This window comes from Lasioglossum baleicum, chromosome 7, assembly GCF_051020765.1.
Source record: "Lasioglossum baleicum chromosome 7, iyLasBale1, whole genome shotgun sequence".
Lineage (NCBI taxonomy): Eukaryota > Metazoa > Arthropoda > Insecta > Hymenoptera > Halictidae > Lasioglossum > Lasioglossum baleicum.
The window spans coordinates 17,800,617-17,820,941 of NC_134935.1; the positions used below are offsets into that span (position 1 = coordinate 17,800,617).

A 20,325-nucleotide genomic window follows, 5' to 3' on the forward strand; every position below is an offset into this window, starting at 1 on the left:
GCGAATTCGAGAGCCAAGGCTCTCCTTGGTCCATGCTTCGAAAAGTTTCTTCTGTTCGGTCAGGGGATTTCACCGGCAAATACTCTTCAATCGTAATAGCCAGCGGGGGCTCTCGAGATCTCGAACGAGCCTCGCGCGTACTATTTCGCGAATAGTCAACAACGTTCGGCTCCGCATTGAGCGGTGGCGCTCTTTGAAATGGAGCCCTTTACGACAAAAATGTCTGTAAAGCTCCCGAGTCGAGCGGCTCTATTAATCAACCGCCAGTTCCTTCGTGCCTGAATGCACTTCGTTTTTCAGGGAGGAAAAATACTCTCCAGCTTTCCTTCTCCCTGTGTTCAGGGGCCCCGATTTTCATTCCGTTCCGTCTCGCCTTTGTCCCAATTCTTTTTTCCTTCGTCTCTAGTTCCGTTCGACGACTCTGACGCACCGAATGTCTCGATAACTTCCGTTGGTCTTTAATCGGATCCCGATTCTCGCGATTGTCGGAAGCAACCGCCATTTAACCCTCGGACGGTGGAATTGTTAATTTTGTTGCTTATAAAGGATGTCCCAAAATTCACGCGAGATTTGAATCTTGCGCCATTTGTGCGGTAAAGTGTTGCCAACGAAAAAAAAGACAGCGTGACAGCTGACAGTTCAGGGATTATTAAAAATGGAGTGCTACACGAAAGAATAACGCGTTTTCATTGATGAGCAATATTTTCAAAATAATGACAGCCCGAGAAACAATTCAATAATTGCCCAGATCATGCGACTTAACGCCGTTGGACTTTTTAAAAGAACCTTTTTAAAGAAATTACGAACTACAAAAGAGTTCTAATCACTGAAACCGTAAACTACATCGTTAGGTGTTAATTTTTGAGCAGATACTTTACTGTTTTCTCTCCACAGTGGTAGGATAGTTGAGATTTTGTTGTTGTTTTCAGGTCACAAAGATTAGTGGGCCTATCGGTTGCAAGAATATCCACCGTGAGAGTTTTCGTCGGATTTCTGATTGTGTACCTTCGACGCGACAAAACTAGACGACAAGCTTCCTCCATTTTCCTCCGTCTTCCTCAATTTCGTGATTCCCTTCCGGTTTGTTGAGAGAGCAGGCTCGTCTCGACCGCTTCTTTTCACAGAGGAAATTTCTAGCGAGCGGTGAAATCGATACCGCGGGAAATGAGATGATTGGATCGGACACCGGAGATGCCTTGTAAAGACTGAAGAATTCAGGAGGCACGAGATATTGTGACGACGACGGCGGTGCTTCTGAGATATTTATGTCGAGACCAAAGTTTCGTCGATTATGTTGGTGATAAGCACATCTCCGAGGATACAGAGTAGAAAGGCAAATCAAACACTGCCTCTGTTGCTTCTGTACAGGGTGTAAAATTGATTTCAAGGTCGAAAGGTGAATAATTTTTTCTTATTCAACTCACCGCGCAAGGTTAAAAATTGCAACAGAAACCATGGGGCTAAACTCAACCCTTCTCTTACAAAATTATAATAAAGCTTTTTCGTTATCACACTAACTTTATTTACATTATATTTTCGATATCAACGAAATAATTTCCAAGGTCTCCATTAATAATAGAAAATCATTTGATGTTAGCGATCACTAGACTGCGGATCTTTATGCAAAATAAAAATGTTTTGCATCGATTATGGGAAGCAGGAATACCATAAAAATTGATTTGATCCCTTAACGACTTTGTTACATTGAAAGCAACATTATAACATTCTTGAATTTTTTAAATCTTTCTCTGTTTTATATTTCGTCTAACCAATTTCTTGGTTACTTGATCACTAACTTGGTACTTCGAGATTTTGCATGATGCGAATACGAAAACTGGCGATTTCATTTCGAAGGAGGAAGCGGAACAGTTTCTACGATTACTTCGGAAAGAAGTCGATCGAGCGAGTTCGACTCGAAGTAATTAGGGTTCATTAACCAACGATAATACAATTCTTCCAGCGATTCGATCCGGAGAAAAAACGGCGTCAAATTTTCCGCGATTAATTCGATTACGTTGATCAGTCGACCGTAATTGAGTTGCTGCACCCAATTTAGTATCTTCCCGTTTCCTGACTATTGTCTCTGGATGATTGTAATTTGAATTAATTCAAGTATTAGGTAGTTCGTCGAGAGAAACGCCAGGCTGTGTGTCGTGCTCGTCGTAGCTAGCGATTTTTCTCGGTAGAAGTTTCATCGGTAGTCAAATTACAAAACGACCGTCGAACCGGCAAAATATTTGCGTAGAGAAAAATTCACATTCCGTTGCTCGCGAAGTTTAACTAACCGGAGGTCTACGCGATACAATTCCATTTCACCGGCACTCGAGCACTGAATTTTCACGGAAAGCGCTCCGCTGGAGACACTTTTCGCCCTTACATGCCGAAATGCATCTCGTTCAAAGAGGAAAATTTCCGGTACAATATTCCCGTGCCGTGTGTACACAGTTTGCCCGTTTCCCCAGCAGATTTTTTCGACGCCGCGTCGCGTCGCGTCGGTGCGACGTAGGGCATACAAACAGAACAATGTAAAAAGTATTTCCAGTGAAAAAATATCGAAGGCGTGTAACAATAGTCCGCGGCACAAAACATTTCGAAATTTACAAGATTCCATCCCTTGTACTGACGCTTTAATCGATAACAGATATTTCTCTGTTGACATATTCTAAAATGTTTGAGGATCAATAAAGATCCGCGGATCTTTATGCAAAATGAGAATTTTTTCTAAACCAACTACGAGAAATAGAAATTAAATGAATTTATATATTTTATTGATTAATTCACAGTTTTGTCATAAATGCATAAAATCGTGCAGAAAAATTCCTTGAGGCACAATAATCTACCTTGCAACAGAAAATCCAAGTTCAACTGTCGAAATTAAAATGTACTTAAAATCGTTTAACACGTTGGCTGTAAGAAAACAGCCTACAAATCCCACAATTTCAAACTAGTTCAGTTGAGGTAAGTGAAATTGGAAAATTCAGAACGATAAAAAAGTTCTCCAACCCTCCCACATGCTACAAGTTCTAATAAAAGTCAGCGTGCCCGAGTATGTCATGAACAAAGTACTTAAACCATATATGACCAACGTGACAGTGAATGTGTTAATACTAAAAGAAAGACGTTGAGCAAATTCTACGTATAATTCACCAATGAATGCGAATAAACGAAGCACTCGTAACAGAAACATGAAAAAGACTCTGGGAATTTTATCAAGACGATTTAGCTATGAGTAGTGGCAATACGAACTTGTGAATTACATTAGAAGAAGAAAAAGCTAGTCAATGCTAAAAGCACTGTGTAAAAATTGACTAACGAATGCAAATAACCAATTGAACGATGGCTGTAAACTTGGTTATCCGTGTCGGCAATAAGAAGTTGGATAAAAGAGGAACATATTAACTTCCACGATCTGGAAATGGCGTTTATTGCGAGCGAGATTAATACAGGAGCGAATAAACAGCCTATCAGGGCTGATGTATTCGATGAAACGAGTAGCACGCACTGACACGGGAAAAACTCTCCAATATTATGTTGATAGGATCTTTCCCATTCCACTTTACGATCGGGGCCGTCCCCATCATCGTGGAGAGCATTTTCTTCAGGGGCCACCGTACGGTATAATTGACATCGCGTCAGCTCGTAAACCGAGGCTGAAGGAAAGTAGGGTACCCTCCTCGCGCGGAAAACAGGTCCTTCACAGAGAAGGCTCCCTTGCTCCGTGTTTCGCCGGGTCTCCAATTTTCCAGCCGGCTTTTCTGAGCGGAGCTAGTACCACCCCCGGGGGTCGTGCCAGTCTCCTTTTGCTCCCAGAATCCTCCGGTATTTTCCTTTGCCGGCAAATTGGACTATTACGACGGCGTGTCCTCGCGAAAACCGCGTATTTTCTCTCTTCCTTCTGTCGGTCGCCCTCCCTCCCCTCCCCCCCGTTCCGCCCTCCCCGCCATCCATGAAACCCTGTTCCACCGACTCGAACGTACCCTTTTCCACGTCCCACGACACAGGTCCTCTTACCTAGCGGCTCAAAGTGGCGCGCAGTTGTTAAAACAACCAATTCTGTCGGAAAGCTGCTCGTTACGGACGCCTCTCGTCCTCCACGGAATCCTTCGTAATCCTGATGGCAAACCGTTCGTTTCCCTGCTGACGCAACGAAAACGCCGGCCAATAAAATCCCCGTATTCCAAGGACGTTTACCACCCCCCGCCGCCGCATCCCTCTCGTTTTGATAAACGCGGCTGCTGCATTTTATTTTTACCATCTCTCGATGGACCGTCTCGACGATGACGCTTCAATCAATTAACCGCTTCCTGCACAAGGACGAGTCAGCCACGCGATCAACGTTTCAAACAAAATATATATTACTTCTGAAATGTTTTTGAAAACAGTCGTTCAGAGAGTGAATATTTACTTATTGTTAGACGAATGCCAGTTATCAATGAGTCTCACGCAAATTTTATTCTGATCAACCCCTACGATTTATTTCACGATTTCGGTGATTGGAACTCTTTTTGTAGGAGAAAATTTATATCTATTGTATGGATACATGTTCTCCAATGACTATACATTAACAGAAAGAAAATAGAAGTTAATCTTGGTGTAAAGGAAATTCATAACACACATATTGATTAGACTCTGTTCAGAATCTTCATCACGAGTCTGACACGATGTTGTAGGGCAATTGTAAGTCACTGAAATATTTTTCGGATACCATGACCGGAATTTGATTTGTATAATTTCAGAATATATATAATTAACAAAATTATTTGTAAAATTACAAATTTACGCCTTTCAGTATCTTCTCTGTAATTCCGACCAATTGGAATATTTTCCAAATTTTCTTTCACGACATGTAGTGAACTAATTGTCCTCTAAAAAAGATTGAATAAGTCGTATGGTTCAATATTGAAAAGCCACCATTGGCAGTATTTCATTGACTCCTCTAAACGTTGCTTAATAAATGAATTAAATGACGTTTCCTCTGTCTTCCCAAGTCGAAGGAAAGTTTTGAAGTTTAATTACCATTTCGACAATGTGTAAATAATAAAAACTGTTCGCTCTAGGGGAAAATCACGTTCGTCGATGCTAACGTATTGCTTTCATCAATTTCCAGGATGCACCGGGCAGGAAGATGCTCGATAAAATTCGCCCCATAATTGACTGGTGTCGAGAACACGATTGTAAGGGATTCGAAAGGCTCCTGTCCACTTTGAGGCGCAGTGATCTATTTAAAATTTAGTGGTGGGCGTGGACGCGGAATCGTGTTTCGGTGGAAGGAAAGTCTCCCGTTACCGATTACCGTCCGAATAGGGGAGGGTGTGGTCGCCAGCCCCGATTTCTCGAAATATTTTGACAAGAAACTTAATATCGTCGCCCGGGGGTCGACCGGAAAACTTGAGACCACGCGAAATTATACACGACTGCTCGTACCTGAAGACTTCTTTCTGTTTTCCCCCCCGGTCGCCGATCCAATTTCCACAGTTTCCCGACCGCACGGACACCGCACGAACGATGAACAGCAAAAACTCCGCAGAGAAGGGCACCAAGCGTAGCCCCATTAGACGCGAAGGTCATCCACAGTAATCATTTTCAACCTGTCGTCCCTTGTTTCGAGCGACATCGCTTTGCGGGTCGGGCTAGCGGTGCTTAATGGCTCGGAAAAATCGGAATCATCGCCGGTATGAATACGTAATCAGTTTTTACGCTCATCCTTCCCCGCATGACGTCATCGCCGGAGATATAACTCCGCGATGACTGACTGGAACGAGTGCCTGCTAACGGGGGCGAGTTTGCGAATTCGCGCGCTGATTTCTGCTGAAATCCGTCCAGCAATGTTCGCTACACGCTGCCGAATGTGATACCTCATGCTTATTAATTCGCTCTGATCAGTTTAATAGCCCCTTTTCTTGCATAGTATTAGAATGTCAGCACTCCGTTACAATGGAATATTTCATCTCGCTCATTTCCTCGAATTATGAATGATTTAAATATTTTCCGACTAAAATGACGTTCAATATGCTGAAGCTATAACGTGCACAGTTTATATTCGCAGTTCAAACAACGATAAAAAGTCGTCGATGACGCCGGAGCATACTGCACAATTGTTATTCAAGATATTCAAGAAGCACGTTCGTTAAGGATGTTCTGGAGGTACATAAAAACGCAACAAAATTTTGGAAAATTCGACAAGATATAATTCTTACTAAATTAATGCAATTAACAAAGTTTGGGTTCGATTCACTGCACCGTTTAAGAATTATAGCAATTATTTTTGCATGTCTTCTCATGGAGAATTCATAAAGTTCCACTTTGAACTCTATTTAAACCTTGAAAAAATGCAACTAGAAACTCGAAAAAAAGAAAGAAATACACTCAAGAACAAAAATATACTCGTGAATGGTTTTCATTGCCAATATATTGATGGATTTCGAATTTCTAGTACTTTTGTCTCCCGTTGTACCTCCAGAACATTCTTAAATTATATTTATCCAATTATTTACATGACTCTCTATTATTATAATCACTTGAATGGGTTATGCTTTGACTAAACCAGGCGACTCTGGTCTAAACTACTTTATTCCAGACAAATTGGAAGAAATCAAACAAATTATAGTTCTTTCATGCACCACTTCAATAAATTACAAACGAAATGAAACTACATAGATATGTACAATTTTGAAATGAAATATTTACAGTGAGCGTAAAAAGTATTCGTACGCCCTTTAAAAGAAGTTATCCTCTTTTTGAAAGGCGTACGAATACTTTCGTTACCCACTGTATATGCTACGTGAAGCGAGAATATTTTCAGTGGACATTTTTACTAAGGATTTGATCGTGTCTAAAAGTTGAGATCTTTGTATTTCCATAAACGTCCGCAGTCTACTGCTCGCGGAAGTCCGCCGAGTTCGCCGCATATGTAACCAAAGATAACCGTTTCGTAGCTTGAAAAGGGTCGACGGGAATTATTGTAAAGTACACGATCGTCCTGCGAGAACGTTGGATCCCGTGATAAATATCAAGTGTAGACCGCGTCGAGGAACTCGAGCGAAAAGCACGTCGTAACCGCTGCACGGTCGTTTGCGCGACTTTATGGATCCGTCCCGTAAAATTCTAAAAAGTGATCTTTCTCCCGGCTGAAAATGGACACACAGTTCCTCGATCTGTATGAACTCGGCGGAACGACTCTATCGGTGCGACCGTACACGACACGATGGGATTTCCTCGCTATCCCCAGCCAATGAATTTTACAAATCCTCGAGATAACTGCGCACCTTCTTCTGTGGATTTCGTCTGCATTATCGCAATTTGTTTACTCGACGATTTACACTCTTTTACGTATCGTGAATTTCTCACCTGGACTAGGGTTTGAGAACGAACTCTTCGACTGGGAGAATCCTGAAACAGAAAATGCGTTAGTTCACTGGAGAATTCTTCAAATTTGTTTCAATGGTACAGTACTTAAGGCACCTCGCACTCAGGGTCGCCAGATTAAGATTCGACGACGAGGTGTAACGGTAAATATTAAAAATGTTTTTTCTCCTGAACATACAGTGTTTCTTTTAAATTTGTTTTTTTTTAATATTGCATTGTCATCCAGTTCTGAGTTATGTTTAAAGCTTCAAGTCTCTAGCTCATCTAGATTTCACGCATACAACAACAACGACGACAACTCGGCAAGCTAATATAAGCGTGGTAAAAAGGAAATTTATGTTACATAATAGCTTTATGACATTTGTAGTTTAACTAGAACTTCCAGTGGTATTTTACATTAATGCAAGATGTTGAAAAATTACACGTGACACAATTATTATAGAAAGTTTATTCCGTCAAGATCGGGGTGAACAGTGGTGTACGAGTAGGGTTGCCAGAAATGTTTTATCCAAATATAGAAGAAGTAGTGAAAACTGCAATTATGTATATGTATATGAGAAAGGCTCAAAATATAGGAGTTCAAGTAAAAGAGATACACAACACAGTTTAAACGTTTTTATTCAAACAGATATTTTTGAAAATTCAAATATGATACAGGAGATCAAGTTCAAATATAGAAGACTCATATCAAATATAGAAGATCTGGCAACGCTATGTACGAGTGATCATAAAATGGCAACGGGATTTTCTATCATTTTCGAGCGAGGCAACGGCGTGGGTGGGGTTACTTGAAAAATTTTTAATTGACCACGAAAACAGTAACACGCAATCCCCGGCAGCAGCCCCCGACTCAAATTACATTCGCAAATATTCATCGCAATAATTATCCGTCGTTATAACGAATGCAAGCGCCGAAACAAATTGCATGGGGAGTACAAAAAAAAAAGAAAAGAAAAACAAGAAAAAGAAGGAAAAGTGTGTATCGCGAAATGAAATTTCATCTAAAAATTAACTAGAATTCAGGGAAACGCGCTTCGAAGGGGGTGGCACGCTGCCTCGGCGCTCGACCCTGATTAACGGCTCCGCGAAATTAACTCGACAATTATTTCATTAGCGCCTAGTAAGACATTTTTCATCCAGTCTCAATGGGCTTTCGGATCCGGTGAGAGAGAAAGAGAGAGAGAGAGAGAGAGAGAGAGAGAGAGAGACGCGTTCTCTCGCGCGCTATAGCTTGCGCCGAATGCACTACCCTTAATGACTCGACGAGAATTAACTGTAATTTAATTAATTAAAATCTCGCGTAAAAAAAGCGCCGGGGCTTCTGTCGCTCGCGGGGCTAGACGTGACCCAGGTCACCTCGTTAGAATGATTATCAGGAGAACTCGAAAACTATCTTTTACATTCGCGAGTTAATTTCGAATCGATCTTCCGTGTTCCACTGCGCGATAATGAATGTTTTAAGCAACTCCGTTCGAGATATCTGCCAGAAATTCGCACGTCTTGGTCGTAGTAAATTATTTATATCGTAATTGCCGTTTTAAATGCTCGATTAGCAAGTATACTAACGGAAGTAGGTAGAGTTGGTGCAAAGTAATATACATGTATTCTTAATACTTCATCAGAAGACCGCGGATCTTAATAAGAATGCTCTGCATTGATTGTGGGAAGCAGGAGTAAAATAAAAGTTGATCTAATCCCTTACTGATTTCGTTGGATTAAAAGCAACATCACAATGTTCTTAAAATTTTCTCATCTTTTACTGTTTTAAATATTTCGTTATATCGATCGTAGAGTTGTCAATAAAACATATATTAATGCTATCGGCGCACTGGTTTGATCATTTTATTTTATTTTTCGTTTCGATCTTAATTTAGATCATTTTCAAGAAATAATTGCGTCTGTAAATTATTATATATTATAATATTATACTGCGTGTTAAACTAAGTTGAGGAAAAAACTATTACCCACTTGCTTTGTGGAAAAGAATTTTTAAATTTGTTGGAACAGTGAAACACGTGTTGCTTTCATGCCGGTAAACAAGACACCGAGGCAACGTGAACATTTGGAAAGAACGAATCGAATCATCGATCGACGTATTGACCAATCAATACATGTTTTATTTTACTGTTTTATATTTCACCTAGCTAATTTCTTCATAAATGCATAAAAATCCGTAGTCATCGCATAAAATCCATGTTAAAGGACGCACGTTTATGTTGAACTTATTTAAAGCGCTATCTGTCGGCGAATTTTTGGCTGAGGATTTTTTAAAAGATTCGTCAACAGCAACAGCGACTCAAATCGTGAACCAATAACTCCTAGCAATGTAATCCAATGATTTCGTTTAGAATTATTATACAAAAGGCAACTTTTAAGCTTTTTGTTCCACTATAATTAATGAAAATCCTATTGAAATTCCTTTCCATTCAAACATATTCGAATAAACAGAGTTTCGTTATCATTTTTAGAATGTAAAAGGGTGAAATGATTTCGGAGTTTGGGGGGGGGTTGGTATTCGGGGGTCGTTAATTTGTTTCCGTTGAAGAAAACGGTGGAGTAGCGTGAAAGTCCTCGACCAAGATTGGTAATTAACCTGCCGCGGAGTTGGTCGACGGTGACATCGATACCGTGTCACCGATAATTCGCCGAATAATAGGGAGACTAACAAAAAAGCGCGGTAAACGTCGCCGTTGCCCCACGATCATTACGTTCCCATAATTTCCGCGCAACGGGTGACAAGCCCGCGAGGCATTCATCGCGGCAACAACAGCGATATTCGTAATTAGAGGCAATTTTGAAAACCTGCTGGGATCCTTGGTGGGCGCAGACGTTCGTTCGGTCTCACTCGTTAGCTCTGCCACACGGATTTAATTGCCCAGCGCGAGCGCGACGCAACAAATCCGCCCGTTAATCGCGCGACCGGATTCTGAATCCACTTTGTGGACGTGGTGTTCCCCGGTTAACTGGCGTGTCTGTACACACGCGCATAATTTCGTGCGTGCATGTAGATAGACACACTACAAATCCATACGTTTGTATATACATATACATATTTTTTCGCTCGTTTCGTGATAGAGTCGTGCGATAGCCAGTCAGACATCCTTTCACGGAGCGTAGGCAGCACGCGGAATTGCGTGTCTATTAAGACGTTTCGTCGGAGAGGCGTTTTCTAATAAACTCGTCCGACCTCGTCAGGGGCTTGAAAAACAGGGGTTGAAAAAGATTCCCGCATTTCTAAGAAGGTTAGGGTCTCCGTTCTCGGTCGACGAAGCGATAAAGAGCGGACTCGGCTTGGTGGGGACGCAAAGTTCGCGATTTCCGGAACGTACCCGGGCCCGAGTGTAGTGGAAGTTGAAGTTGTAGTTGTAGTTGTGTGCCCGTGGCTGGCGGCGGGTCTCCACCCTCAAACGACTTTAACGAGCCGCCGTCTTAAAATGGGGATGCCGAGGTTGCGCCGAGTTTGCGCGTTTGTTTGATAAATTAACCCAGAAAAGTACGCTCCAACGTCGGAACACTTAACAAGCCTTAGAACCGCGCCGCGGGAAATATGGAGCACCGTTTCGGCGACACCTTCTCCTCGTGCCGATTCACGCACCGAACGATTTTTTGCCTGTTTCCGCGAATTCCCAACAGAAATACTGCTAACGCCATTTCTGTCGGAAGCTTACAGCTTCACTGTTTGGATGTAAAAGGTAATGGTCATCCCCGAGGGGTGAGTCTATACCTCTGCAAAATTGTACACAGCATAGAAAATTGTTGTTAAAGTTTGTTTTTACATCAACACTACTTTCAACTACTTCCAAACCTTTTCTCTTCTGGTTGAGTGGAAGGTGTTGATGTAAAAACAAATTTTACCAACAATTTTCTTTGTTATGAACAATTTTGCGGCAAGTTTCTCTTGCAAACGTCCACCGACCCAGAGTTGTAGATTCACCTCTAGGACGGACGATAAGAACATCTTAACAGTGAGGCACATGTAATGAAATAAAAAAAGAGCATCAATAAATATGTTAATCAAGCAAGAAATGGTTACGCATCACTTTTTTCTGCTTCAGAAAATTCGTCCCCGACGAGATTAATAACACCCACTGTAAATTGTTGAAAGTTAGTATCGTTCCGGAGCGCTCGCAGCTGAAATCCATCCTCGGTGCTGTTCACTTGAAGGCAGGCGAACGGAACGCGTGTCACGGAGCATTATGATCCCCATCGGTGTGTTCCGCTTTTCCCCGGTGTTCCTCCGTTCCCGGGAACGTGAAACTTAAACCCCAATCCGCGTCCACCGGTGAAAAGGTTTCAAATTTTGTTGAAAACCCGACAATACGGTACACGGGTCGCGCCACGCTGGTGACAAGACATGGGCCTTCCATTGAGAAAAATCCACTTCCTAGGTCTCGTGTTACCCGGCGTATTTTGACAAGATCTCATTGTCGTCGCGCGGCTAAGCCCTATTGACTCTATTATGGGCCTATTAGTATTATAGTAGGATTTGTGGTTACTCCTTGAAAGACGTCCTTGCCCGGTTGCCCTCCTCCACGGCCCTTTTTCTTGCCCCCCCCCTCCCCCCGAAACCGAACGCGCCCATTCACTCTGCCACGGACGTGATCCCCCGTGATCCGTTCAAACGTGTGCAATTTCCCTCGACACGGAGTCGAGTCAGCTCGAGCGTCGATTACACTCTCGTTTCCGCCATTTGTCACCTGGATTTTACCAGCACACCGGACGAACAGGGACCCGACCGTTCCTCTCGTCGCGTGTGCAAACTGCGAATTTGTTGTGTCGTCCCCGCTCTTCAGGTTCTCAGATTTAACGCTGAAATACTTAACCATAAGCGTAAGAATGCGTAGCCATAAAATAAATCATAAGGCAAGAACAATTCAGCAGAAGAAAAGTGTTGTATTCTGTGAATATTGTGCTGTATGATTGTAAAGTGTGTTTAATGATACCGCTATATGTCGCAGGGAGGTTCACTTTTAACAGTAGAACTACTTTTCGAGATTCTCCGCTATACAATGACTGTTTTTAATTGATTCGTGCGCATAGTATACTATAAAACGCTCCCTTTCCGATGTACATACAAGAGTACGCAATCTGCTCGGCACTTCTAGCATTAAAGTGTACTCTGTTCACCTTCCGGCTCAACGATCACCGACCACAGATCTTAATTAACCAACTGAACAGTTATCAAATTATTGTGACTCGTCAGCGCTCGGGTGCTATAGCCACTCGTTGGAGCACCGAGAGCCACACTCGCCGAGAATGTTGACGAAAAAGTGACTAGTCAGATGAATTGCATCACTGCTTCTCAATTGGTGCATCTGGTTAAGGTATTCAACCGTTTGCTTTGTTCTCCTCGTAATTTTGATCCTGGACACTGACGCTCGACGACACCAACTTCACTCAACGAATTCATTCCAGAGATCGGACTATAGAAGTAGACTATAGGATCCTAATGAAAAATAAATGATGTCAGGAGTATAATAGACCGCACAACAATTTCTAGAGGTTCTTCCAATCGGTTCACTTAACTAGGGTTCTGAAAGAGTGTGACAAGGTTGATCTGTCAGGACACTGCTCCTCGACCTCTGGTAATCCTAGAAGATTAGGTAGTAGGTAGGCAGGTATGTCCAATGATGGTCCCACTCACAAATAAGCCTCACCGTTCGCGTGGCTCAGGTCTTAGAAAGTCGGAGAGTATAAGCTAGACGAAAGAAGTTCACTAGGCAATGCCTCAATTATGAAACGTAGTCTGGGCTAGCCTTTTAGGAAGCGCCCTCGTCCCATTATGCGACATATAACCGAGATACTTGACTCTTCTAGTCGCAAGAAGCAGCTACAAAGCACTAAGGCTGCGCGTCTAATTCGGACGATGTAGTGCGGAGCCATTTGCAACGGTGGACGAGTTGAATAAATTGCATTGTCCACTTGTAATAGCTTTATCGATTAAGTTTGACTCTTTTGGTTACGAAGAATGTCGATCCCCGTTGATGAAGACCTTTGGGTGCGAAGAAACTTAGTGGTCGCAGATGCAGATAGTTTTTTGGATTAGGATGCAAGTCGTAGAGTAGCTAACGCGATCAGCGTACGCATCCAATTAGGAAGATGATGAATAGCACCGTGGACGAGACGGCAGCTCCTTCGGTTGGGCTCGAATCTTCCAGGCAACTCGTGCAGTTTCTCGGCCAGATAGACGGAATACGAACACTATCGAACTTAGCCGGCGAGACAGGGCTCGTCAGAAAGTTGAGGAACACTTGGGCCCTATCTCCGCGGCAGGTTTCCAAATTAGACGAAAGAAGCATGAGACGAGTAATTAGCCCTCGTGAGAGAACGGCTGGTTGCGGTGGCCGTGCATTCTCGATGCCCGGGGGGCCGGGTAACGAGCACTCGGTAATCGGCCCCGGTGACTCGACGACAAATAATTACCGGGCGTAAATAGCAAAAAGGAGGAGTATCCGCGGCGGCTGATGAAAAGGGCGGGTCGACGACAGGATAAAAACAAAAAATAAACTCTATATCTCGAGATCGGTGTCGCTCGACGGCGACGTTGCACACGGCGCGGCGCGCGTTGTGTGTGTGCGTGTGTGTGTGTGGGTACGTGGAGGAGGACGCGTCGCGGTGGCACACGCACGCATGCACGTAACGCACGCACTTGTGCTTCCGAAGAGCTCCGACCACGAAGAGAAGCTACTGGCTTCTCTCGTTTTCCAAGTCGCGAGAGCAAGCATCGCGGAATGAGCTGCTACTTAGAGAGAACGGGTGGAAACGCATTCACCGGCACGCAATCAAGTCTCCTCGTGGCTTGCCCGGCCTGTGCACGTATTTATCCACTTGCGCGTGTAGACGCGTGTACCACGGCCGTGTGCGTGCACGTACATACATGCGCGCGTGTGAACTCGCGCGTTCCCGGTGCCCATTCATACACAGCGCCGGGCAAGATTTGCTTCGCGACACCTCTCCAGAGCGAGAAAGTGAGAAAGATCGGCGACCAGGACGGAGAGAGCGAGAGAGAACGGGGTGACGACGACGAGGGAAAGAAGAGCAAGAAGCCGGGGTGAGAAACGAGAGGAGAAGGAAAGAGAGAAGGAGCGAGAGGGATAGGGAAAACGGAGGACTACGCGACGCGTACCGTGTGTTTGAGGCGTGAATTCATGTATGCTCGCGAAGCACTCTTCACCGGGGACAATCGAGGTGTTGGACTGGAAATCCATACCAATTTGAGCGACTTACGGTCGTTCGCTTGAAAGCACGGTACACGACACCGACGGTGTACACACGCATCGCACCTATACAGCACTGGCAAGCCTGCACACGCTTTTACAAGCGCATCGAGACAGGACCAACCGAACACGCACACCGCCGAACGGTTTCGGACCGTTTTCGACGTGTCCACCCTGAAAAATGGGTCTTTGACACGCGGTCGCTGTAGTTTTTATCGCGTGTGCATGATGCAGCTCTTTCGCTCGATTCGGACATTTATTTTTGTCACGGTGGATCCTGTTCGAACGGTAGTAAATGAGTGTAAGTTTTTATTCTTCAAGATCCGCTTTGTTAAGTGGGTTGTTCTTTGAAATTATGATTTTGTAGGGAATATATTCACTGCTTTTGGCCACTTACTTCTTCGCCACGTACGTCCCTGAAGAGTTGAAAATTCGCACATGGACATGACTTAAACGTGAAAGCTCGTACTACGTTATCATATGTAGTGTACCCTATAGCTTAATCATAAATAAATAAACGTTCACAGGCCACATCGATTAATTAAGTACTTTTCGAGGTTCCTTACATTCTTCTGCCAAGGAACTTGGTCGACGTTTAAACTTTTCTATTTAAAATAAATTTCTTTCATTGTTAGGCTTAACCCTCTGCACATTGTAATCTATTTGTGAAATTAAATTGAAACTCAAACTTTTCTGATATTGTGCATTAATAGATATTGATATTTATTTTTGTGAATTATCCACACGCTTAAAATCACCCCTCCGATATTGTGAAACGATAGGCTGATGATACGTGTACATTTCCTTAGAATAACACTCATTCAATATTGAATTGATGTTAAAGAAACGCACTAATCCGAAAGGGGATTTGGAAACGTACAAAACATTACCCCGGTCTTTCCGTTGCTGGCCCTAAAGTGCCAAGTGGATGTTAATTAAGCGAACTAAGAAATGCTCGTAAGAATGGGGAAGTCCTCGTTATTTTGTACGAGCACAATCGGGTTTAGTATGAAACGGTCTGATCCAGACGTATAAACAGGTATCGTCATCCTCGACCGAGGCGACAGCCAGTGTGTGAAAAGGGTGTCGAGGATGCATCAACGTTCCATTCGCAATTCAGGTGTCCCATTTGCGACTTTTTCACGTTTCTTCAGAGATCCATTTACCGTTCCAGCCGCGAACTTCTAATTGAAATTCGTATAAAGTTTTAAATTCTTATTCATCCTTCGAATAGGCGATACAGGTGAATGCGTGTGGCCCTGGCGGGGCTTGACTTTTGCATTTAGAAAAAAAAACACACCCCCCTCGTTCATTGATCAGAAGATTTAATCCGTGGTCGGCTATCGATATTGTCCTCGTCGAGTGACAGTGAATTATTCGAAAGAACTGAAAGAAGAAAGCAACGCGGCGAGATTTACACTGGAATTTCTGAAGGGACCTGCACACGTGGGGACAAAAGAGGCTCGTCGAGGAGCGTTATACTCGCCTCCTACTTTCCAGGCCGAAGTGTGAAATTAGTTACATGCACGCCGGTGGAAAGAGACGTGATGCAGCATAGCGCCGAGACCGCGTAAGCGACTTGAAACTGGAGAGGTCGGTAGCGTATTTTCAATTACCCTGACCCAGTGACGCACTGCTTTACACCAGGCTCTAGCCTTAACCACCTGAATCCCGCAGTACGCGATACAGGACCTGCGAGCGGAACATCATCCAGGTTGCCAGAGGACTGACATGGTATCCGACTGGGAAGTCAGAGAGTCGGGATCCTCGGTAACTTCAATTACGGTCAATTTCCCTTAATTTTCATCGAGCATCGATCGCGGCCGACGATTCTCCGGGACGAAACGGTAGCCGATCCACTAATCGTCACCCACTAATTAGCGATCCTCTCGCAAACTGGTAGTACCGCGATTGGCAGAAACCATGGCCGGAAACTCTGCGGAATATCGGAGCTGGAGAAAGTTTCCCGGGGCGCTTGGTACGAGCACAGGGCACCCACGGTAATGGACATAGTTTGCCGGTAATGTCCGAGACTAATTCCCGTGTTATTTCATTAACGTCCCGCAGCCTCCCAGAGGGGTTAGGCAGCCGCCGTCGACCGCCACCATCGGCGGAACACACTGCCACCAACTATACAACGACAGGCAAGCTTCGAGGCTCGAGCCTCCCCCCGAAGGGGCTTGTATTAGGCGCGTGTCAAAGGGTGAAAATTTACGAGGTGAGTAGTGGGCGCGAAAAGGCCGATTGATAGTCGCCTATCTATGTATACACGCCGAGCGGGTAGGGTTGCGCTCTCTGACTGCTGCCACCAATGGGAACGACAGTCGATCTCTCGTGCTCAGAAATAAATACATAATGCAGAAGAACTTTTTGTTAGTCGCGCTTAATTGGCCTCCTCCAATTCCGATGAGTTTTAATGATCGGCTTGATGAGTTTTACCCTTGCGCCGCGGCTGGCGACCAAATAACCAAGCAATTTTATGGCTTCGAGAGGAGAGTCTACGATTTTTGATGGATTAAGCATTCGCGCTCTTAATAAACGCGCAATCATGCATTCTATGCTCCTACATCGAGATCCTTTTTCGATCGGATTCCGTTCGACTAGTGATGCTAGAAGTGGCACGCAGCCGAGACAGCATAAACATCACTATGTATTAGAACTAACCAAATTTATCTTAGAAATCATTTACTGAACAGATGGTAATATACATGACTGCGAAGCTTTCAAATATATAATACATATAATGAAAAGAAGGCTGTTAACAACGGTCCTTTTTGAAACCGCCTGGAAGTAAAAAATTAACAATGCATAACAAAAGATTCACAGTTACGTAAATGTTTATTCCCCTCTAACTGCGAGGAAAATGAAAACAGTACTTATTCAGAATTCTTCCATTTTACATGTTCTACTCCAGTCAAATCGACTGGATCCTAATGTTTTCCTCCGCGAAATTTTCGAACGAGTTTCTTTATCGAAGCACCTACTACAATAGCCTGATGTCGAAGTGATGATGAAGTGAAACAGCTCGTACTTAACACACCAATACAGATTTAATCTGACATTGTAATTAATTAATGATTAATTTCACTGTTTAGTTCGAATAATCGAGGATGTAATGTACTACGACGCCAGCAGCGGACCGTTAACCTTGGGGCCCTGGGCTAACACTGTTTGGACACCTACCCGATTAACCGAAATTAACTCAAGTATAAAAAATGTTAGTATAATTTATTTTTTCTTCAGTTTTTAATTCTATGATATGCGCATATCCTTTGCCGATTTCAACCTGGGTTTACGCCATACATCATGATCTAAATCTAACATTCCACCAATAATCTCCTCTGCAAAATTTTTTGGAAACAAATGTTCATCTTCTAAAGTTTTTAATTTAAATTGTGTTTATTTTTTGTGACCGTGAAAGACTGCGTTCCATGCCCAGGTCCGCCGCCGTTCAAACTAATATTCATCATTCGCATTTATTGCTCTTTAGTTTCACTGCCAATGAACCGATTTATGCGGCAAATAGAGAATTCCGCGTGTCCGCGAAATAACAAGATAGACCTCGTTAGCCGCGTAACGTGCAGGATCTGTTTTGCCGTCTAATTTACCGAATTCTATAGTTATCAATTGTTGTTGCTTTACAATTGCCGACACGGGTGCTCGCTAACTTACGGATGACAGTGGACAGAGAGGCGCGCGCGCGCGCTCGCGCAGCGCGTGCATGTTGCCTTGAAATAATGCCTCGGAAAGTTTACGCTATGGTGAAACATGCTTACCCAGCCTGTTAGCGCGCATGACTTCCGCGGGGGGAGGGGAGGAGGGTAGATCGATACCGTTTGTCTGTCGATAATCGTGGCCGTCGACGGATTTTCCATTGAACGCGGACACGGTGCAACGCTCCACGAAATTAAATAATTGAGTAACGGTCACGCCTAGGCGATAGACACTACGATTTTCGACGTGCCGACGCGGCGCCCGGCGTCGATCTTGCGCGCCATTTCCGGTCACTCGTTGTGCTGATCAGGTTGGAACTAATTGCTCGGAGGAAACCGCTCGAGCTGATTGTTTTTCGAATAAGACCACTCGGAAGAACGCCTGGCCAAAATTCCTACGCCCCCGACGAAACTTAACACCGTATCTGACCGATCTTTTCTTCCTGTTCTTTTTCTTACATTTTCACCGAGGGTTAGAAAGGTGCCATCCAAATACTGACTTGCTGCCAGGCATTTCAAATCATTAGCTATTTTAATGTGTCCCAAAAGTTTCTTTTAATAACACAACTGAAACGTACAAAAATTTTATAAAACACAATTAAATCGACTTCGAAAAAACGCACTAAAATGTATGACATCATTTCCATTTAATTTACGTGAATACACACGAACTTAAATACAATACAATCTTTTCGGAGGCGGCGCAAAATTGCAAATTTTCGACACTGGAAATTACGAGAATCCTTAAATTCTTCTACATGCTTTCACATATTAATCTATCTTCAACTGATTTTCAAATTAACATCTGTTATTTGGAAAATTGTCAATTTTGCGCCGCCTCCGAAAAAATTGTATTGTATTTAACTTCGTGTGTATTCACATCAATTAAATGGAAATTATTTCATACTTTTTAGTGCGTTTTTTCGAAGTCGGTTCAATTTTTTTTTTGTATAAAAATTTTTTATTTCACACTTTTTAGTGGAACGAGCAGACTTTGTAGAACACCGTAGGATGGCTTTTTTTATTTTACGAAATTCGGAACAAGAGAAATATTGATTTCACCGGTCAAACGGTACATGTTTACAAAGAAGTTACTGAAAAAGTTGTCATAACTTTGCAAAATACAATGAACGCATCAATCTCTGTCAAAGATGTCTGTTTCTATTCTCTAATTAATGTTTAAGAACGGTATTAAATAATTTTTTCGAATTTCCTTGAACAAATAAAAGAATTTCAGAAATTTTAACTGTACAAGTCGTTTTCGGAGTGAGCAAGCGACAAATCACGCGAATACGTAAGCTGTGAATGACAAGTAGACCGCCCTATGTATCTGGTATCATGTCAATGCACCGAGCAAATCAATTTTCTTACTCGGATAGCCATTTCGTATTTTCCATTGGCAATCGGGCGGAAGATCGGGCACAGGGCGGAGGTTTCCCTCGTATTCGCCGGATTGGTTTGTTCGAGCGGATTACGCGATTAGACGATTAGTCGATAGAGGGTCGTATGATTGACACCGCGACTGGAGTGTAATGAGAGAAAATCATTTCTGACCGGGTCGAGAACATCGCGGTCAGCCGACCGATGGGAAAACGAGGATTCCTCCTTTCGCACATCGCTCGGTCCGCGCGTAATTCGTTCGACTCGTTGGAACAGTATGAATCTGGTCGCCAACGAATCGTAACAGACAATCTAGACCACAATATCGATAGAGGCTACAGTTTTGTCCGTGACATTTGCAGCTTTGTAAAATATAAGAATATACGCACGACTACTGACAATTCCATTAATCATATTAGATGATTGCATAAGTTCGTGTCCACACACACACACACACACAATTTTCATAGATGTCGCAATCTGTACTGCACGGCGGAGTGTAAAGAAACCAATTATGTTACGAAAATTATATTTCTCCAATTACAAAAGAATGGGGACTATATAATTCATTAATGAAGCTGTATTCTTTAAAATTTAACCATTGAATTTTAATCTCAAATCGGGCACGAACTTATGCAATCATCTGATAT

The 20,325-nt window shown here is 43.2% G+C and overlaps 1 protein-coding gene across 4 annotated transcripts in view; it reads right to left on the minus strand.

The window, feature by feature from the left end:
• Nucleotides 1-20,325, minus strand: part of LOC143211045 (uncharacterized) — a 92,202-nt gene that overhangs the window by 58,896 nt on the left and 12,981 nt on the right. For all 4 annotated transcript variants that reach the window (XM_076428451.1, XM_076428450.1, XM_076428452.1 and 1 more), the window contains one exon: nucleotides 7,348-7,389. In XM_076428451.1, the coding sequence (XP_076284566.1) occupies nucleotides 7,348-7,389 (42 nt within the window). The remainder of the gene's footprint in view (nucleotides 1-7,347; nucleotides 7,390-20,325) is intronic.